The sequence below is a fragment of the Syngnathoides biaculeatus genome, chromosome 20 (genome assembly GCF_019802595.1).
Source record: "Syngnathoides biaculeatus isolate LvHL_M chromosome 20, ASM1980259v1, whole genome shotgun sequence".
NCBI lineage: Eukaryota > Metazoa > Chordata > Actinopteri > Syngnathiformes > Syngnathidae > Syngnathoides > Syngnathoides biaculeatus.
Window position 1 is genome coordinate 8,736,083 of NC_084659.1, and position 18,320 is coordinate 8,754,402.

Below are 18,320 nucleotides of genomic sequence, written 5' to 3' on the forward strand. Positions count from 1 at the left end.
CGAGGAAAGTGCCGTTTTGTGTGCTCCCGCCGCACGTGACATGAAAAGGAACACAAATCGAGGCACCACATTATTCGTCCTCTTTTCCTCATCGCTCCATGCATATAGATCTTTTGCGCTGGACTCTTTTTATTATCAATCCGGCATGTACGACTTGAGATGTGCAAACCGAATTTAGCAACACAACTGCAAAGACCACACAAATGCTGACTGACTGTCATTTTTGTCTTCTTAGCATCCACAATGCGGTCATCTCCGTGTTCCAGAGGAAGGACTTGGGAGAAAATGAGCTCTTCACTCTGAACGAAGGTGTCAGGTGTGCTGTATTTTGTTTTTTTAACCTCCTTTTGTGCGTGCAGTGCTGGCGGTGAGGAGCACTCGGTCGTTGCTGCAGCATTTGAGCTCGTTGTTTCCTGAACCTGCCGCTGTTCAAACAGTGCGCCGCACTCAACACCGTTTGCTCGACCGCACACACACACAAGTGTCATTATTGTGCTTGTCCATACACTTTTACAGGCAGCTGCTAAAGACAGAACTCGGCTCCTTTGTCACCGAGTACCTTCAGAATCAACTGCTCACCAAAGGCATGGTCATACTGCGAGACAAGATGCGATTTTATGAAGGTAAAACATCTCTAGCAAGCATCCAGCTACATTCATTCCTACAGCAGACTTCACGTCGTAAGTAATTGACTAAAGTTTTCGATTAACAAGCTTTATTGCCCAGCATGACAATCGCAGAGAAATGCTCTTGAGTTTTATCTCAGCGCATAGGGGGAAAAGTAATAATTGACTAAACTCCCTGATGTCAAGTTAATGCTTGAGCTGTGAGATCTTTTCGTCCCTTGTACGGTTGCCGTTGTTGTGGCAAACGGCTGACAGTTCACAGGAAGTGATGCCTTCACTGACATTGACATTTTGGTTTGTTTTCTACAGGCCAAAAGTTGTTGGACTCTCTGGCTGACACCTGGGACTTCTTCTTTTGTGATGTTCTGTCCATGCTTCAAGCCATCTTCTGCCCCGTGCAGGTCGGACAACACAAGCACGTTTTCTTTATCTTCTCACTCGTCTGTCAACTTTTAATTGTTGGTAGCTCAGGTATCATATTTGGCGTTATGCCATGTCTAAATGGTGTGTGCTGAATTATGAAGTATTTGAAATAGCAGTCTGTGTTAATACAAAACCTGCAGTCTTCTGCTAGAAAGAAAAAACAAATGTTGCTGAAAATGACTTGTGATTAAAGGTCGACTGTCATGAAATGGATGATTTTTAGTATGTTATTCATGAAAAAACTGCAGCCGGTATGGACCCGTCCGTTTTTTCACCACAAAACATGATTTTGACGTATCTGGCTTTTTGTAACTGCTGCCATGAAAATCGTCACGAGGGATTTGTTTTCGAGAAGAAGCAGGAAGTGACGTACAGGGCAGAAGCGCACTCCCACTTCCACGTCCAAATGACGCGGAGCTACTAAAAAAAAAAATAATAGTTGGGGGGGGGCGTAATCTGTAAATCGGGTGCTAAATGTGTCGATGTGCCACCCCGGCTGAAGCCGTGATCGGCGGACGCGACGGCAGGCCGCAGAGGTGGATCGGACGGGGAGGCGGTTTGGCCGCACGCGGTTTGGCTGTGATCCGCATATCATCTAAATATGGCTGGAAACGATAGGGTAATATTGCCCCGGTCACTTCACTCGGTTGTGAGATTTTTTTCTTCTTCGAAAAGAGCTTCCGTGTCAGAAGGGGCATGTTCGTCTCCCATGGTAGGTGGCGCAGCGTGTTTTCAATGGCGAATGTCCCAGTGTGACGTCACGGACAGAAGATGCGGCCAATATGGCGACCACATTAATGGCGAATGAGACTTCTGCAACTTTGCGCATGGATGACGCGCTCTCTGCTCGTATTAATTTTTTGGTACAGACATTGAAGTGAATAATGTTTTATGTATTTTTCATTAAAATATCTATTTTAGAATATTTATAGGGATGACACTTGAGCTTTAATCACAAGCCCTCTCCAGGGTGGCACGTGTGTGCTGAGTCCCATTTAGGATGATTTTGAACGTGATTGGTTCATTTTGAACACAGCCACAGACAGCCCAGTTAGAAGAGACATTTTCTCAGTTGTTGATTTTTAAGTTCCTCTTCAATATATCTATTTTTGTTGTTTCACACGCTTGAGGTCACAGTAACCGTCGGAAAAGGTTTAAGTTGATTTGGCTCGGTCTCATGTTCTGTCACAAAAACCTGGCATTTGAACACGGGTCTGTAGACATATCCTCTGTACGTGTCTCTTGTTAGGGAAAGGAGCCATCAGTACGTCAGCTGGCTCTGCTCCACTTCCGGAATATCATCACCCTCAACCTGAAGCTGGACGAAGCTCTGTCGCGGCCCCGAGCCCGAGTGCCGCCCTCCATCATACAGATGCTGCTCATACTTCAGGTCAGCGCACACACACACGCGTGGTCTCAAAGGAAGCGGTTCAGTGTGAATGCGGCCATCTTCCCATGACCTCCGAGTCAGCCTGAGCAAACGGCACATGTTTATGCGGAGAAATGTACACTGACAGTAGTTACGTGGGAAAAGTTTAGGTTCCTTTGACCAAAAGTGCGAAAAAGCTCACAAAGCGCAAGACTTGTCACCTGAGCAGATGTATTGATTCTTTGATCTGTGCGTTATTCCCCTTTGTTGAGACGGCGCGACGCCACTTTGTGTTCATGCGGTTTGCTGTTCTCACGCGGGTTTGACGCCCACCACTTCGACCTTCACTACTCGTGAAGGCGAGTTCTGTGTCATTGTGCCTCCTGGGAGCTATTACAACACTGGAAAGAATGACAATTTAAAAAAAAAAAAAAAAAGAAAGTAGATGGACTTATTGGTTTTTCAGAGAGCCGAAATGGAAACAAAAATACACAAATGACTGTGGATATTTTGTGTGTGTGTTTGGTGCAGGGCGTCCACGAGTCCAAAAATGTCACGGATGACTACTTGCGTCTGGAGTGTCTCATCCAGAAGGTGGTCTCTCCTTACCTCAGCACCCACGGGTTATATTCGCAAAATGGTTCGTCTAATCAGTACTGTTCCTCCCGTCTGTTAGGCGTGTGCTTGATATACATTCAAAATGATTGAAAAAAAAAATTGCCAACTGTATAAAACGAGGCTTCAAAATCATACAAAATAAAGCTGCTGTCTCTGCCCTCAAGATGCTTTTGGCTGACTGTGCTGAAACTGCTGCCGTTCTCGTCCCTCCCCAGTGTAACAAGTGTTACGCAGTGTTTATTACACTTAAGTGTTTGTCACTTTTTCAATGCGACATGCACGCACTCACAGCTGACAGCGAGGCGCTCTAAAGCAGGCACACTGGCTGTCAAGTTAGACTTTTTACCCTGAAGTGGTACAAATGCCACATCTTCAAAATTGAGTACAGTGTAGGTCTCAGTCATATTTTCATCTTCAATTATTTCATCATGTATTTAGAAAGAACTTTCTGAATGCACTCTGTAAGCTCTTTAAGTCCATTTCCTTGTCCACGCTAGAGAAGCCTCTCCAACCCTCCGCGCCATCCAATTGGGGAAATCCCCCCACGGTCAAGAACCCTGTGGTACGTTCTAAGAGCTACAATGTTCCCGTGCTGAGCCCTGTGGAGGAGTACGACGTGGACTCATCTGTCGGAGGAGGCCCCGGTATCAGACGCCACTCTGTGTCGGAGATGACTTCCTGCACGGAGGAGTGCGTCTCAGTGGCAGAATCCAGCACCGAGCACTCAGGCAGGACAACGCTGACATCCGTAATAGTGGTTAAACTTGCTAATCCTGTCCTCCACACATAGATACTCAGTGATGAAAGTACTCTGGATTTTCCCGGAATTCTGGATGTTTAAATTTTCATGAAAATTCCTCTGGAAAATTGAGGAAAAATGACCTAAAATTAGTCCGGATATTAGTTGACGACATTGAACAAACACGCGGTTGAGTTCGTTGTTTTGCTTTCATGAGCGTAGCTAAATTAAGGCACTAACGCTCGGAACAATAATGCCCCTCACCTCACATTCTCATGACTTCGCCATATCTTGGAGATTTCAAAATATCGGCGAGAACAGTAGCCACAAAGGGTGCACATGTGCACACAAAAGGCAGATTAATCATTGAATGACAAGTACAATGGTGCCTTGGTTCTCGAACACAATCCGTTCCAGGAGGCTGGTTGAAAACCAAAACGTTCGAAAACCAAGGCACGTTTTCCCATTACAATGAATGGAAAATGAAATAATGCGTTCAAAGCCTAAAAAATAGTTTCTTTATCAATTTTTTTTAGCCTAGCATTCGGTGCTCGCTTTTGTATTTTCAGGAATGTCCACTTTCATCTCTAGGTACTACAAGTCAGAACCCCGAAGTCCTGAGGTCTCTGGTGTCTGACTCGCCCGTCTCCTGCAGAGGTCTGGCCCAGGACACCAGTTCCGATCACAGCCTGCCATCCAGTCCGGACATCAGCGCGGACCGCGTCCCGGAATCTCTGGATTCAGAGCCCGACGCGATGTTTCTGGAGTTCTCAGTTGCTCATTCTGGAGGAGCAACACGCAGCTGCAGCGGACAAAGTGTGGCCTGACAGGTGACTTAGTGGGACATCTTCTTATCTTATTTAGGAAGAGGAATCAATTATTTTTTTAGAGATTATTTTATGAATCGTGAACAAATCTCACTGGAACAGGTGAGTCTAATATCAAGAAACTTGCAAGTAGCCGAAAATCAATTTGCATTTTGGATTAACTGCTGATTGAGAGTCATTCCATGTAAAATGTCTATTGTTGGAGGACAAGACTCGGTGGCTTTAGCGTAATTAAAGTAATTCGTATTTATTTCAATGTGGGGATTTTTTTTTCCTGTTCAAAAGCTGCACTACACCGCCACGTAGTGGCCACCTCTATGCCTGCATAGTTCTTAATTCAGTCAAGTGAAAATAGAAACAGCGTTAAAGCAGTTTATTGTACATACACAACCAAATAATTTACTGGAAAGCATGCAAATGACATTCAGATCAGAGTACAATCAAATCACGGTAAAAGTCTAAATAGTGATGGCAGACCGTCGTGGATGTCACTGTATTCTGAGATGGCTGAAAAGCAGGAATGATGAAGAACATTTGTGTGAAGCTGAAGCCAGCTCAGCTTTAACTGCCATCAGCTTTAAGTTGACATTTTGTTACATGTTCAGGCCACAACAACAGGAGAGGTGTTCAATCCCCCCACCTACCCACAGACAGCATAATGCGTTTGCATTTCCGTCACTAAATGCCGGTCAGGCGTCAGGGAGAGACCTCGCCGTTGCCAGATCTCAGGAGGCGAGACTCTCCGTGGTGCAGCGTGAAGAAAGATTCGGGTTCCAAGCCGTTCCTCTTCAACGCTTCCTTGAGACGACGCGGTGGATCCAGATAGTGCTGCGTAGACACAAGCGGCTTGAAAACAGGTTCGGTTTGAAGCTCGGTGCTGCATGTCTATGAGCTCTTCTCCATCTTTCTCATTGAGTGCGCAAATAGTCCCACAGCTTCAATAACAAAGGCCCTTTTGTTTGGCCTGTGTGAGGGGACCATAATGGTGCTTTACCTCTCTAACGCTCTGAAACCAACATTTTAGATTACCTCACAGGCTAAAGCAAAGGTTCCCCAGTGGATGGCCAACGAGCGTTTGGCCTGAAGGTCCATGTGAATCTGAACCGCCTCCTCCGGGTCCACGTGTTGCCCTTTCATCACATCCCTGCAAAGACGCAAGTGTAGTGAACACGCCCGAACATTTGGGACACGTGAAGAGAGAGACGAACACCTCGGCAGGTATGCGCCGATGGGGATCGCCGCGAGGTCAAACGGCCCGAAGCGTCGCCCAATCTCCCTGAAGACTGAGCAGTAGCCGGTGTCACCAGCGAAGAAGAACCGGTGGTCTGGACCTAAAACAGCCCAGCTGGCCCATAATGACTACAAAATGGAGAACACGTCGATGACAATGCTCCGTTTAAAGATGTGTGAGCAAAGATTGGCAGAGCACCTTGTTGCCGTCCAACGCGGTGCGTTTGCTCCAGTGCTGAGAAGGTGTGCATACAAACGCGACGTCGTCATGAGTCGGGACGCAGTTCTCCTCCCACCAGTCCAACTCTATCACGTTCTCGCAGCCCGCCTTGGCCAGCCAGTCCATCAAGCCGAGGGGCACAAACCTGCGGGACGCGGCCACGATGAGTCATTCAGCGCCATGCAAATTGACGGTACCAAAGATGTTGGGAAATGATGAGCTCAGGCCGGATGGGCCGAATGAAATCCGGGTCATGTCCTTTGTGTTTACCACCATCAAAACTGAGAAATTGTCCAACAAAAGACAACTCGTCTTAGCTCCAGGGGTATGAACACTTTGCTTTGGCAGGCACAGAGACCAAAATTATTATTTAATGCAGACCGCTACAAATCCAAAAGTTGGAGGATGAATATATGGATATTAAAAAAAAACAACAACACACAAATATGGCACACCTACCAACGTAACTCCGCTCCAAAGCGCGTGTTGAGGCCAGCCACTGTTCCGGCATCAAGGTGGTCGTAGTGCGAATGACTAATGACCACAGCGTCGATCCGGGGCAACTGCAGAACCAAGACCAGTTCAAAAGAAGCACACAGATACGATTCCCCAGTCACAGAAGTGTGCTGTGTCATTTTTTTCCCACGACGTTCCACCAGAGTCGCATTCAGCCTCGGTGTTCAATTCTCTTCAAAATTTGCATACCTGTTGCACGCTACAAGGGGGCCCTCTGTATCGTTTGGGACCCACGAACTGAATCGCCGACGCCCTCTGGCTGAAAATGGGATCCGTCAGAATGTTCAACCCATCTATTTCCACCAAGACCGAGGCGTGCCCAAGCCAGGTGACCCTCAGACCCGGACCGGAGGGGGAGAGGTCCGGCTTGCGGACAAAGTACGGCTCCAGCACCGGCAGCTCTTTATCGAGGGCCTGGAAGGAGGAATAAGGCGTCACATAAGGAAGGAGATTTTCCCCCACCAGGAAGTACTGGCCAGTGACGCAGTACCTCTTTACTAGACGGGATATTGCTGTGGTTCTCGTCCAGAAAGAAGAAGCGGAGCAGCCTGGGGTAAGAGGGGAACCGCCACGTGGACCACGGATTCATAAAACGGCCACGTCTGTCACGACAGGACTTTGTGACTTCTTCCTGCCGTGAACAATAATTCATTTTAGCATTCATTCATGAACAACACCGTTTACAACTGACGACCTCCATGCGGTAGTCCAGGCGGAAGCTTTTGCGGGAGGAACGGGACGAGCTGCACCTCCTTTGGGCTTCGGGATGTGGAACCCCCTTCCCGCCCTGAGCCCCTCTCAGCACGACACGACCCTGCCAGCGTAAATCAACAACGGTGTCCTTTTTTTTTGGGGGGGGGGGGGGGAGAACAGCATCCTCACGTTTGATACACGGCGGTTCGTTCGGTCCTACCTCCACGAAGCCTTCTCGCTCCCCTGGGACCTTTACGTCTGACGATGACTGCTTTTCCATGGGCTCACCTCCACATCTGACGTGGACACAAGCTCACTTTCGAGATACTCATTTAAACAAATTCAAAATACGGCGGGACTTTTCCACCAGAGAAACTGCAGGCAGAAAGGTTGAGAACAGCAGCGCATTGTTGACAGTAGTTTGCGTGCCAGGTATGATAACGCGGCGTTGTCACGCTGAGGTTCAAGCGCAATGTATGCAAATGAATGGAGCGTTGTAAAAGCGAAAGCTAAGCAAGATGTTAAAGGGCAGGAAGCGCATGCCGCTCTTCCTCGATGCTTTACTTCAAGGACAATCGGGCGAAAAGGTGTCTTAAGTGTTTTGCAGCATTGATTGAGAGGAGAGGTGGTCCATTCATTTTGATGAGGGGCATCCTCTTTACTGCCGGCGCGTTCACTAGCCACTGTGTATTTGCGCGTCTCTCACAGACGCTGCGACAACAATGGAGGCTTGTGGTTGAGAACCAAAACAAATGTGCGTGTGGAGCGCAGGCTGCCGTTCTGGGCCAAAGTGGCTGAAATAAACAAATCCACATGAGTTTATAAATAGTCTCAATCACATGCTGTTGTCGTTTCTCTGCGACCACTATCGTGTTAAGATGAAGTTTATAAATAGCAATTGACTCGGGCGTGACATTACCAAATGTAAGGTTCAAAACTAGAAGGAATTAGCACATATTACCACAAGGCTTATGACACTACCCCGTTGAGTAATGAGGATTGAGCATTCCACGTATCACGACAGGCAACACAAGTGTCGTACTAGTTACCTGAACCTTGAACGCAACAGCTAGCGAGCAAACGCATTAGTCACAAAACCGTGCGACGACCATCTTAAAGCGACGTCTACTGCTTTTTTGACCGTTTGAAAAGCAAACTGCAAAAGTTAAACGAGTTAAGGGATAGGTGAGAGGAAATACCGTCAACGATGTCGCTCAAAGATGAAGTACCGCTTTGAGTCCAGTGGAACCGGAAAGTCAAACGCATTGGTCCGCGGGGCGGGTTAGTGACGCCCACTGTGACGTCATTGGATCACATGACCCCGGTCTGTCAATCAGCAAATTCATTCATTGCAAAAGTAATTATTGGCACATTTATGGGAAAGCAATATCCGTCAGTGCGGTGCATGTAAATATTACATAAATATATCATACTAATTCAGATTGGTCTTTTTTCCCGACAATATAAGTCATTAATTTAAACTGCTGTATCTTGAAGGTGGAATATTTTTTGGGAAAGTGGTAATTAACATTAATGATTAAAAAAAAAAAAAAAAATATCTCCCCCCCCCCCCCCCCGATAGAAAAAGGAAGAGTTCATCTCCATGATGAGAGATTTGGGTCAGTGGGGGAGCAAGAATACTCCACAGCTGTTCCATACTACTGGTGTGTATATTTTTAGTGCGTGTGTGTGTGTCTGTGCACGGTTGTGTCCTGCATTGTATTTGTGAGCAGATGTGTGCACAGATACGAACAAAATGCATTCATCCTGCACTTTATGTGCAGATTCATTTTAGTTTGTTTGGATTGGACTGTTATTCAGATTTCAGATGTATCCATCCATCCATTTTCTGTGCCGCTTATCCTCATGAGGGCCACGGGATTGCTGGAGCCTATCCCAGCAACGAACCGGAGGCAGGGTACACCCTGAACTGGTTGCCAGACAATCGCAGGGCACATAGAGACAGACAACAGTCGCACTGACAATCACACCTAGGGGCAGTTTAGAATGTCCAATTAATGTTGCGTGTTTTTGGGAAGTAGGAGGAAACCGGAGTGCCCGGATCAAACCCACGCAGGCACGGGGAGAACAACTCCGCACAGGGAGGGCTAGGATTTGAACCCCGGTCCTCAGAAGTGTGAGGCCAACGCTCTACAGCCTGCACCACTGTGCCGCCCAGTCAGATTTAATTTATCAGGGGAAAAAAATGATCTGAATTGAACTCTGGTGGTTCAGAGGTACCAGCAGGTTCATTCATAAAAGACCAAATAACCATAATTATGAGATTTCTGAATGGTTAGACTCTTGATTTATCTGATTAAGGTCAGTAGATTAGTTTTGGACACAAATCCGGGACTGCGTTTGGATGAATGTGGGGATTGGCGCTGCAGTACTGAATCAGGTCACTAGACGTCCCTGTTTGTTTAAATTTTAGGTTCGTATCAGCCAAACCTCCTTAAAGCACATGATGGCACACTACTAGTCCCTATGTACCAAAGTAGACCGCATGATCCACATAAATGTGAAATGCCATTATGTCCACCGTTTATTTTGATATCAAATAGTCAGGGAAATCAGGGAATGTCATGGAAGTGAGAGAGGGAAATAAGACAGTGCTTTGAAGAAAAAGAAAGGCGATAGCGTTTGAGTGAGATGGGGAGAGGGAAAAGAGGCATAGATGGAGGGAGGAGGGGTTTAATCCTGCCTGGATTATGGTGGTGATGGTATAAACTGGTTGTGGAGAGCAAGACAGAGAGAGAGAGAGAGAGAGGAAGTTCCAAAACACTCCCTCCATCCCTCCACTCATCCACCATTCCCTCCTAGACTGTTTTCATCTCTCTACTGAGTGATTTATTTTTATTTTTTTTTTTTTGGGGGGGGGGGTGGGATCCATGAGGACGTTGGGTTAAAACCCAGCACAAATTAGAATCTTCCTTGGAAAAGATCAGGGGTGATCCAGTGATGGGAAGAGCAGGACATGGAGATGGCGGTTGAGACTGCTCGTGTGGAGATGTGACCTCGCCAAGTGCATTTTGTGATTTTATTTTATTTTATTTTATTTATTTATTTTATGGGGGATGATGATGATGTCATGGACAGCTCCTTTGCATCTCCTGAGCAGGTTCGGGATCTTTGGCGGTCATCTGCGCGTCACACAGTGGGTTATTTTCTGTTCTTGAACATCACAGCATGCCTCGGCTGTCTCCCCGGACTTGAACAGAACTGATGTTTTGAATCAGGACTCTCTTGTTGAGGACTTCTTAAAGAAGGCAAGATTGCGACTTTTGTGTGTGTGTGTGTGTGTTTTTTTTAACAAACGTGTTTGTAAGGGGAAGTTTTGAATTGTCATCTTTGCTCCTAACCTATCAAGGAAGTTGTTTGTGTCTGTGAGTGACCAGGATGTGGAGAGCTGTATAATGATGCTGACCTCAAACATTTGTCATCTGACTGGAGATCTGCAGAGATGGACGCAAACGCCGGCGACGCTGGACGGCGGCGCAGAAATGGGCCACGGCCAGAGAGGCTGACGATGCTCCCGTGGATTTTCCTGTGCAGTTCGCTGTGGCTGATTGTCGACGGCCAGATGAAGATCTCACCAGAGACGTGAGTACACGCGCGGCGCAATGAGCTTGGGCTCACTCAAACTCACTTTCTGTAAATATACATTTCAATGGTCTTCATCAAATCGCAAGTCTAAGAGGTTTTAAAATGGCGAAAATCAACATCTGCCCCCCTCTAAATCCTTTGTGGCCCAGCTACTACCGCCCGACTCATTCCCACATTTCTGATGAATCCGTGTGACCGCGTGTGCTCGATTGATTCTTATTTTGGAAGAAACAGATCACCCCAAAATGATGCCAGCGGGCCGAGAAGTGACAAACCTTTAGCGGCGCGCGGCCCAACTCCCCATTGGCCCAACCATCTGTCGCATCCTGTCTGGTCCTCACACGGAGGATTTGTTAGTCAGAATTACTACACATGCTCCCTCAAAGAGAAAAAAAAAAAAAAACAATTTGACGGAGCAACGAATAAGTCAGCGAACTGACTGTTAGTTGTCACCTTGAACTGTAATCCCTTTTAATCTATCTGTGGAGCGTGACCTCCAACACAAAAGGCCACAACCTTTAATATTCCGCCACATTTAGAGCCAAGGAAAAAGCCACAAAAGCAAAACCACAACCACAGTATGTGACTTCGTTGTACATTGTGTGTTTTACGGTGTATTCAGTGTACAGAAGTGGGCCGAGTCTTTCGGCAAAGATATCGAGTCCCTCTCCACCAAATACTCCGGATCGCAATTGCTCCAAAAAGTAAGACTACTACTTCCTTTCTTCCACATTTAATCATTGTAAATATGAATCTGAGTGTTATATACTGTGTATATATATATACCACACAAGACCACATGACGAAGCACCAGCAGTGGAGTGATTACATGAATATGCAAATAACTTCTTTAGAAATGGTGTTTATTATCGTGAAGTTCATTTTAGTGCAGTGTAAAGTTGTACTAATTTACTCCAAAGACCTAGAAAATCATCACTTTGCTTAGGTTTTGGTCCACGCGTGCTAGCAATTAGGCTGCGGCAGTGCATGGCACCTTTCAGAAGCCCTCGCAGCCCCGGCGCTCACCATCTGCCACCCACTCTCGACTCATCATCATCGTTGTTCGCCCTCGTCTTATTGTTCACAATCTTTGCGTGTTTCAAGAAATACAAGGACGTGGAGGGTGTGTTGAAGATCGAGGAGGTTGACGGGGAGGAGCTGGTCAAGAAGTTTGCAGAGGAGATGGAGAAGATGCTCGGAAGGAAGATGAAGTCCGTCAAGGTACTGTGCGTCTGTAAAATGCACTGAATAAAATGAAATAATGCAGTGTATTACAATCTCATCATGTTTTTCAATGGCAGAGATTAGCAGAAGCAGCCGAGGATGCGGATCTTTACCACGTGTACAATGAAACGCTGGAGGTATGTAAAGTTTACATACCTCTCACTCATATCACTTATTATATTATTATGACCCCGATAGAGCCGCTTTACACACCACCATATATTAGTCTGACACATTTTATTTCTGAACTGTTTTTTTTTTTCTTAATTATTGTCATCTCGTTCAATATTGTTGCAGTTGAATTCGTATCAGATGTCATTATCCTCTAATGGCGTCTCTCTCGAGTGCACTTCCCCACGTAACGCTGCGGTCCTTTTCCAGTTTGAGTACTACAACTCCATGCTGATCAACACGGTGGACGAGGACGGCAACCCTTTGCCCCTGGGAGGAGAATTCCCGCTGGAAAAGAACGAACACTTCAGCAGGCTGCCGGTCAACACGCAGCAGAGTAACATCCAAGTGCCCACGAACGTCTACAACAGAGGCATGCGTGAGCGCGCACACATCCGCAAAGTAGATCCGCGTCGCTGACTTTTGTTGGTTCTTCTAGATACAGACATCCTAAATGGCGCGTACATGTCGGAGGCTCTCAATGATGTCTTCATAGACAACTTCCAGAAGGATCCCACGCTCACCTGGCAGTACTTTGGCAGCTCCTCCGGCTTCTTCAGGCTCTACCCAGGTACCACAACCGCAATTTTTGTGCATTTAGACGCGAACACGTCAAAGTCATTCAGTGGCGAGATGCCTTCAGCGATCCAAGATGAAACATGGAACTCTTAGCAGGGAATGGACCTTTCCGATGCCGATCTTAAGCTCCGCCCCCTTAGCCGTGTCGCACAAGCTTGCAAAATGGCGATTGAACAGAACATGTTTGAAGTCGATTCTCTATCACATATTCCAGACAATATTGGGCTAAATGCGTCTGACTTGTCCAAGAGAGTTCTACAGAGACGTCTCAACTATTTCATGCAAGGATATGGACACGGAATTGAGAATTTGGACGGAGCAGGACGCAATGTCAGATTTACTGCGAAATGTTGGCGATCGATGCAAAAAAAGTTTGACGCCTCACAAATTTCATATTGAAATCCAACAGGATAAAATAGTGGAAAGGTACTGCGCATGTAAAGCAGGGTGAGTACTTTTGTACTTGGAAAGATCACGAGTAATACCAATGTAGTCTTTATAAGTGAGTGGGTGCATTCATTTGACTTGGCTCGTAATGACACCCGCTGCTCTGTCTTAAAAGTCCGATGTCCGATAGGCAAATAGACATTTCTCTTTCATCACATCGTGCATTTATGTATCCCTAACCCGACTCTTCGGCATAAAACACGACACACTTCATTCAGCAGGTCAGTGAGATGCTAACAAAGAGAACGTTGTTCTTCTGAAATGTATAAAGCACTGGTAATAATTCAATCAAACTCAGAGAAAATACTTCTCCCTCACTTATCTTCGAACATACAACCTTGTGTTTGTTTATATTGTTCACATTTAGTTGTACATGCGCTCTTCCGCGAGCCTTAATCCATCGTAGACACTTTGTCAACTGTGTTTTAGGCTTTGCAAAATGAATCAAGCGGGCCCCTTGTAACCTAGCCGGATATCTTTCATCAAGAATTGCACGTTCCCCAAGCACATCTGAGGACCATTTTCTTTATAACATTAACTTTTCCAAGCGCACGCTACTGACAACCAGTATTGCTTGTGGGAAAAGACGGCGAGAGGGGCGTGTCAAGGCAGGGGTGAAGACATTGCGGCTATCTGATTGGCTATTAATGTACGAGTGATTGACTGGCCGGAAAGGTCCATTGTAGGATGCGTGGTGATGATTCATTGTGCAACTGTTTGTGCGAATGTAATTAGTTGGGGATTTGTGAGGCATGCACTTCCTCATCCATCACTCCTTCATTTTCACACTCAACCATCCATAAATCCAGCCGTCCACCGTCTGACCAAAACAGCGAGTTTCCCTGAGTTTGCTGACAGCTTTGCTCTCTTTTCGGTCCCCAGGGATCCAGTGGATCCCCGACGAAAATGGGGTCGTCACATTTGATTGCAGAAACAGGAACTGGTGAGACTAACTATGATATGTTGATATTCATCAAAATGAAGACACAGATCATGCTAGTAATTGATCCATATAATTGTAAGCAATGGGTTAACAAAGCTGGAGACAAATAATTACGCAACACTTTAAAGCAAATCAAAAGGAATGACGGAACAAAGTGAAAGCTCCATTTCTCTAAAAACCTGCGATTGTTTACATTCCCAAATGATGACTTGGAAATCACAATGTACCTTCACACATGAGATACACCTTGTTGGTGAACCATGGTCGAGACACATGCATTTATTTTACTCCAATTTTGATAACATCGAGGGAGCGTGGGGCTTTAGGTCGAGCACATTCAGTCCGTCTGTTGTTTTGAAGTCCGACTGAGGTGAAACGCTGTTCATGATCCGTAAGAGAAATTCAAGTCAATTCCAGGAACGCCGTCTGGTCCCTGGGGGAGAACCTCCACGAAGTCGGAAGTCCGACAAACAGATTATGGATCTGGAATGCCGGCTGTGGCAGCTGCTGCCCCAAACGGGAAATCGCATTCATGTCTACGAGCTTGTAATTAAAGAGGATGGGAGTAAAGAGATCAAGGGGGGGAAATGAGTGGATGAACTTTGTCTGCCCGTCTCTGTTTATGCTCTTGTGTATGTTTTATTCTTTTCTCTCTCTGCTGCTTCCTCAGGTACATCCAGGCAGCCACCTCCCCCAAAGATGTGGTCATTGTGGTGGACGTGAGCGGCAGCATGAAGGGGCTCAGACTCACCATCGCCAAGCACACCATCAACACGATACTGGACACGCTGGGGGAGAACGACTTTGTCAACATCATAGCTGTAAAGGAGTCTGCAACTTGGCAATAACAATTGAAAAAAAAAAAAAAAAAAAAAAACATTTAATAAATGAACTAATATGTTTCATCTACAGTACAGCGACTACGTTCGATACTTGGAACCTTGCTTCAAGGGAATTTTAGTCCAAGCCGATCTGGATAACAGAGAGGTAAGAGGGAGGAAAGTACATACAGCTAATTAATTTACTTACCGTGAATGGTAAGCTGTTGTTTTGTGATGACTTCCTGTCTCTGAGAACAACTTCCTCTCTGGCATGAGCCTCCATCTCTTGTTTGCTGTGTACTTGTTTTACACCGCTACAGCTCATTGCATTCTTGTTCCGCTCATCTGCTCTGCTGTTGTTATCATGCCACAAAGCCTGACCGTGTGTGTGCGTGTGTGTGTGTTACGCGCTGGATGCATGCCCTACTTTCTACTGCCACGACACACAACATAAGAGATCAGGTGAGGTCGAAGGGCTGCTGACAATTTCAAGCACGTCACGTGACCCGGCCAGGCCGACGCCTGATTGGCTGGATTCCTTATTGTGTGCGGACCACTTAAAAGCACGGCAAAACAGATGACATACTTACACATCAACGCACGCACAATGAAGCTACAAAATATTTTCCAAAGTAAATGTGAATTATATAGACGGTATACATGAGTTTTATACAGATAAAATGTGTGTGTATTATATATATATATATATATAATACACACACATATATATTCTATGGTGGAACGGTGGATCATGTGGTAAAGCGTTGGCCTCACAGTTCTGAGATCCCGGGTTCAATCCTGGACCCGCCTGTGTGGAGTTTGCATGTTCTCCCTGTGCTTGTCTGGGTTTCCTCCCACATCCCAAAAACGTGCAACATTACTTGGACACTCTAAATTGCCCCTAGGTGTGATTGTGAGTGCAGCTGTTTGTCTCTATGTGTCCTGCGATTGGCTGGCAACCAGTTCAGAGTGTACTCCGCCTCCTGCCCATTGACACCTGGGCTAGGCTCCAGCACTCCCCGCGACCCTCGTGAGGATAAGCGGTGGAGAAAATGGATGGATGGATATATATTCTATAATGGGAAAATGAAATTATTCCAATTTTAGGGCCTTAAGACAACTTCATTTATACAGAAAATTTCATGTGCAATGGTAGTTAAATGTGACAATAAAAGAGCAAAATGAGAAATAAATACTGCATTAAATTACATTTAATGAAATGATTTCGCTAAATGCTCACTGCCAATTATGTGCCATAACATCAGGAAAACTGGGAAAATAGAAAATTGCTTTTGGTTTAACACAGTGCCGCTATAACCCCGTTAATCAACATTATTTTTAAAATCTCCTATATTTTGGTATTTGGGGTTTTACAGTGTTTAATCCAGATTATCTGTGGTAGTGTTGTAGTGGTCATGTTGTAATTAGTCTGGGTGCCAGGGAGCCATGCAAATCCCTCCTGTGTCCCCTTTTCCACTTCGCACTCGCACTGGCACGCAAACACACACACACACACACACACACACGCACACACTCAAAGTCTTTCTGTTTGTCGTCACTGGTTCACCTGCAAATTGTCATTACCGGGAACGCAACGGCGGTCGACGTTCTCTGCGCAGCACTTCAAGCTTCTGATTAACGAAATGCACGTCAAAGGAGAGGGCAAAGTAAAGAATGCAATGAAAGAGTCATTCAGGATCCTCAATGAGGTTAGCGGTGCACACACAAAGGGAACAACGATTGAAACATTGCATGCGTCCAGGATGAAAATGTGTGTGTGTGTGTGTGTGTGCGCGCCGCCAGGCCGCTGCGCTGGGCCAGGGCAGCCTGTGCAACCAGGCCATCATGCTGATAACAGACGGTGCCATGGAGGACTTCCAGGATGTTTTTGAAGAATTCAACTGGCCCGAACGGCGGGTATGACGCACGTAATAAAGCATGCATCATATAACAAATTGCTGTTTGCACGCATCCAACTTCAATTCACTGTCGACGCAGGTTCGGGTGTTCACTTACCTCATAGGACGTGAAATGACGTTTGCTGAAAATGTCAAATGGATCGCCTGCAATAACAAGGGTAAGCAAAATTAATTGACAATTTTAAAGGTGACTTGCGTGTCGGCCACTCTGATATTTATTCATTTTGAGTGAAAACTTGTAGTATAACTAGAAACAGTCACGAGTTTGCCAAAAAATAAAATCATACTAGACGGTTGGCTCTCACGAATTAAATTGGCTTCATTAATATGATCATACAGACTTCTCGGAAGTTTGAGGCTGTGACTTTGGGGAGGGAAAGTAGGAAAGAAGGCCATTTAACAAGTGCTGCCTTCTTCTGAATGCCATGGGATTATGTGGCAGAAAATAATAATAATCACTTTATTCCCTCCTGGCAATACCGGAAAAATCTCTGATTAAATCGCAGATTATCAGAGCAGTTATACTGTAAACACACGACCGGGCCAACACGGGCAAACAGATGTGCTCCCTTCTGCCACATAGGAAAAAGTAACAACCCTGAATTGAGGCTTAGCTCCCAATTGTGCCAGCATTGGACCCTGTCAGCGCTTCAAAAAATAGCTCTTATCAACATCACCGCAGGTATCCCATTGACGTCATTGTCTTTCATCAGAATAAGCCAAGAACGGCTCAGCCTTTCGGGGATTACAATGTTCTGATGTCTGATTAATACATCGAACACGATGCCAAAAACAAAACAGAGCAATAGATGTGAAAATATTCCATCTGAATGTGTGTGTTGAATGTGTTACAGGTTATTACACGCACATTTCGACGCTGGCAGACGTCCAAGAAAACGTGATGGAATACCTGCACGTTCTCAGTCGGCCCATGGTCATCAACCACGACCATGACATCATCTGGACGGAGGCCTACATGGACAGTGTGGTGCGTTACGGCCATTTTGGTCGCGATCCATACCTTGGAAACATGTGGAGAACATTGAGTTATGACTTGAAATCTATACTACGGATTCAAGCTTTTTAGCTATTTCAATGGCACTTTACCACATTTGCGGTTGTCTTTTCACCCCCAGTTCCCCACCACTAAAGAGGTAATCAAACATATTTGAATAGTTTTTTTAAAGTGTGAAATATTTCCTTTAGTTTTGCATATACTGTAGCCTTTTGGTTAGCAGCACCTTCCCATAATCTAGATGGTTTTTAGTGTAGACTACATCTGATCTCTTTTTAGTAGCAAAAACAACAAAATGTTGCGCTGCTATCCGATGGGTTATTTTCTTTGCTCA

At 45.7% G+C, this 18,320-nt stretch overlaps 2 protein-coding genes and 1 long non-coding RNA gene across 9 annotated transcripts in view; 1 reads left to right on the forward strand and 2 right to left on the reverse strand.

The window, feature by feature from the left end:
• Positions 1–18,320, forward strand: part of cacna2d4a (calcium channel, voltage-dependent, alpha 2/delta subunit 4a) — a 57,029-nt gene that overhangs the window by 2,006 nt on the left and 36,703 nt on the right. The window contains exons 4-23 of the mRNA XM_061806782.1: positions 236–316; positions 517–623; positions 936–1,027; positions 2,299–2,439; positions 2,950–3,058; positions 3,534–3,764; positions 4,431–4,605; positions 10,715–10,864; positions 11,490–11,571; positions 11,972–12,088; positions 12,169–12,228; positions 12,473–12,635; positions 12,702–12,833; positions 14,171–14,231; positions 14,902–15,052; positions 15,144–15,218; positions 16,672–16,761; positions 16,856–16,969; positions 17,051–17,129; positions 17,826–17,959. Coding sequence (XP_061662766.1) covers positions 236–316; positions 517–623; positions 936–1,027; positions 2,299–2,439; positions 2,950–3,058; positions 3,534–3,764; positions 4,431–4,605; positions 10,715–10,864; positions 11,490–11,571; positions 11,972–12,088; positions 12,169–12,228; positions 12,473–12,635; positions 12,702–12,833; positions 14,171–14,231; positions 14,902–15,052; positions 15,144–15,218; positions 16,672–16,761; positions 16,856–16,969; positions 17,051–17,129; positions 17,826–17,959 — 2,344 coding nt within the window. The remainder of the gene's footprint in view (positions 1–235; positions 317–516; positions 624–935; positions 1,028–2,298; positions 2,440–2,949; positions 3,059–3,533; positions 3,765–4,430; positions 4,606–10,714; positions 10,865–11,489; positions 11,572–11,971; positions 12,089–12,168; positions 12,229–12,472; positions 12,636–12,701; positions 12,834–14,170; positions 14,232–14,901; positions 15,053–15,143; positions 15,219–16,671; positions 16,762–16,855; positions 16,970–17,050; positions 17,130–17,825; positions 17,960–18,320) is intronic.
• napepld (N-acyl phosphatidylethanolamine phospholipase D) lies at positions 4,961–8,563 on the reverse strand. Of its 7 annotated transcripts, none has more exons than XM_061806796.1 (10): positions 8,461–8,563; positions 7,482–7,557; positions 7,263–7,382; positions 7,059–7,199; positions 6,758–6,982; positions 6,512–6,615; positions 6,032–6,197; positions 5,813–5,961; positions 5,632–5,746; positions 4,961–5,430 (listed from the first exon to the last, which is right to left on the reverse strand). In XM_061806796.1, the coding sequence occupies exons 2-10, from the start codon at positions 7,539–7,541 to the stop codon at positions 5,299–5,301; spliced, it is 1,212 nt and encodes a 403-aa protein (XP_061662780.1). In that variant the 5' UTR covers positions 7,542–7,557; positions 8,461–8,563; the 3' UTR covers positions 4,961–5,298. The 7 variants fall into 7 exon arrangements, with proteins under 7 accessions (XP_061662780.1, XP_061662781.1, XP_061662784.1 ...); XM_061806797.1 differs by having other exon boundaries at positions 7,482–8,055; positions 8,461–8,517; XM_061806800.1 differs by lacking the exon at positions 8,461–8,563 and adding an exon at positions 8,311–8,454.
• On the reverse strand, positions 14,283–15,694 carry LOC133493446 (uncharacterized). Its single transcript, XR_009792979.1, has 2 exons — positions 15,261–15,694; positions 14,283–15,019 (listed from the first exon to the last, which is right to left on the reverse strand). It is a non-coding gene; the product is annotated as an uncharacterized LOC133493446 (long non-coding RNA).

Bases quoted from the DNA above. Each gene is read 5' to 3' on its own strand.
- napepld (XM_061806801.1), bottom strand. From the start codon at position 8,076: ATGTGGATTTGTTTATTTCAGCCACTTTGGCCCAGAACGGCAGCCTGC. The intron at 7,558-7,825 runs GTAAAGCATCGA...TGTCCACGTCAG, and splicing joins TTCGCCCGATTGTCCTTGAA to ATGTGGAGGTGAGCCCATGG. The intron at 5,962-6,031 runs GTGCTCTGCCAA...TCCATTTTGTAG, and splicing joins CCGCGTTGGACGGCAACAAG to TCATTATGGGCCAGCTGGGC.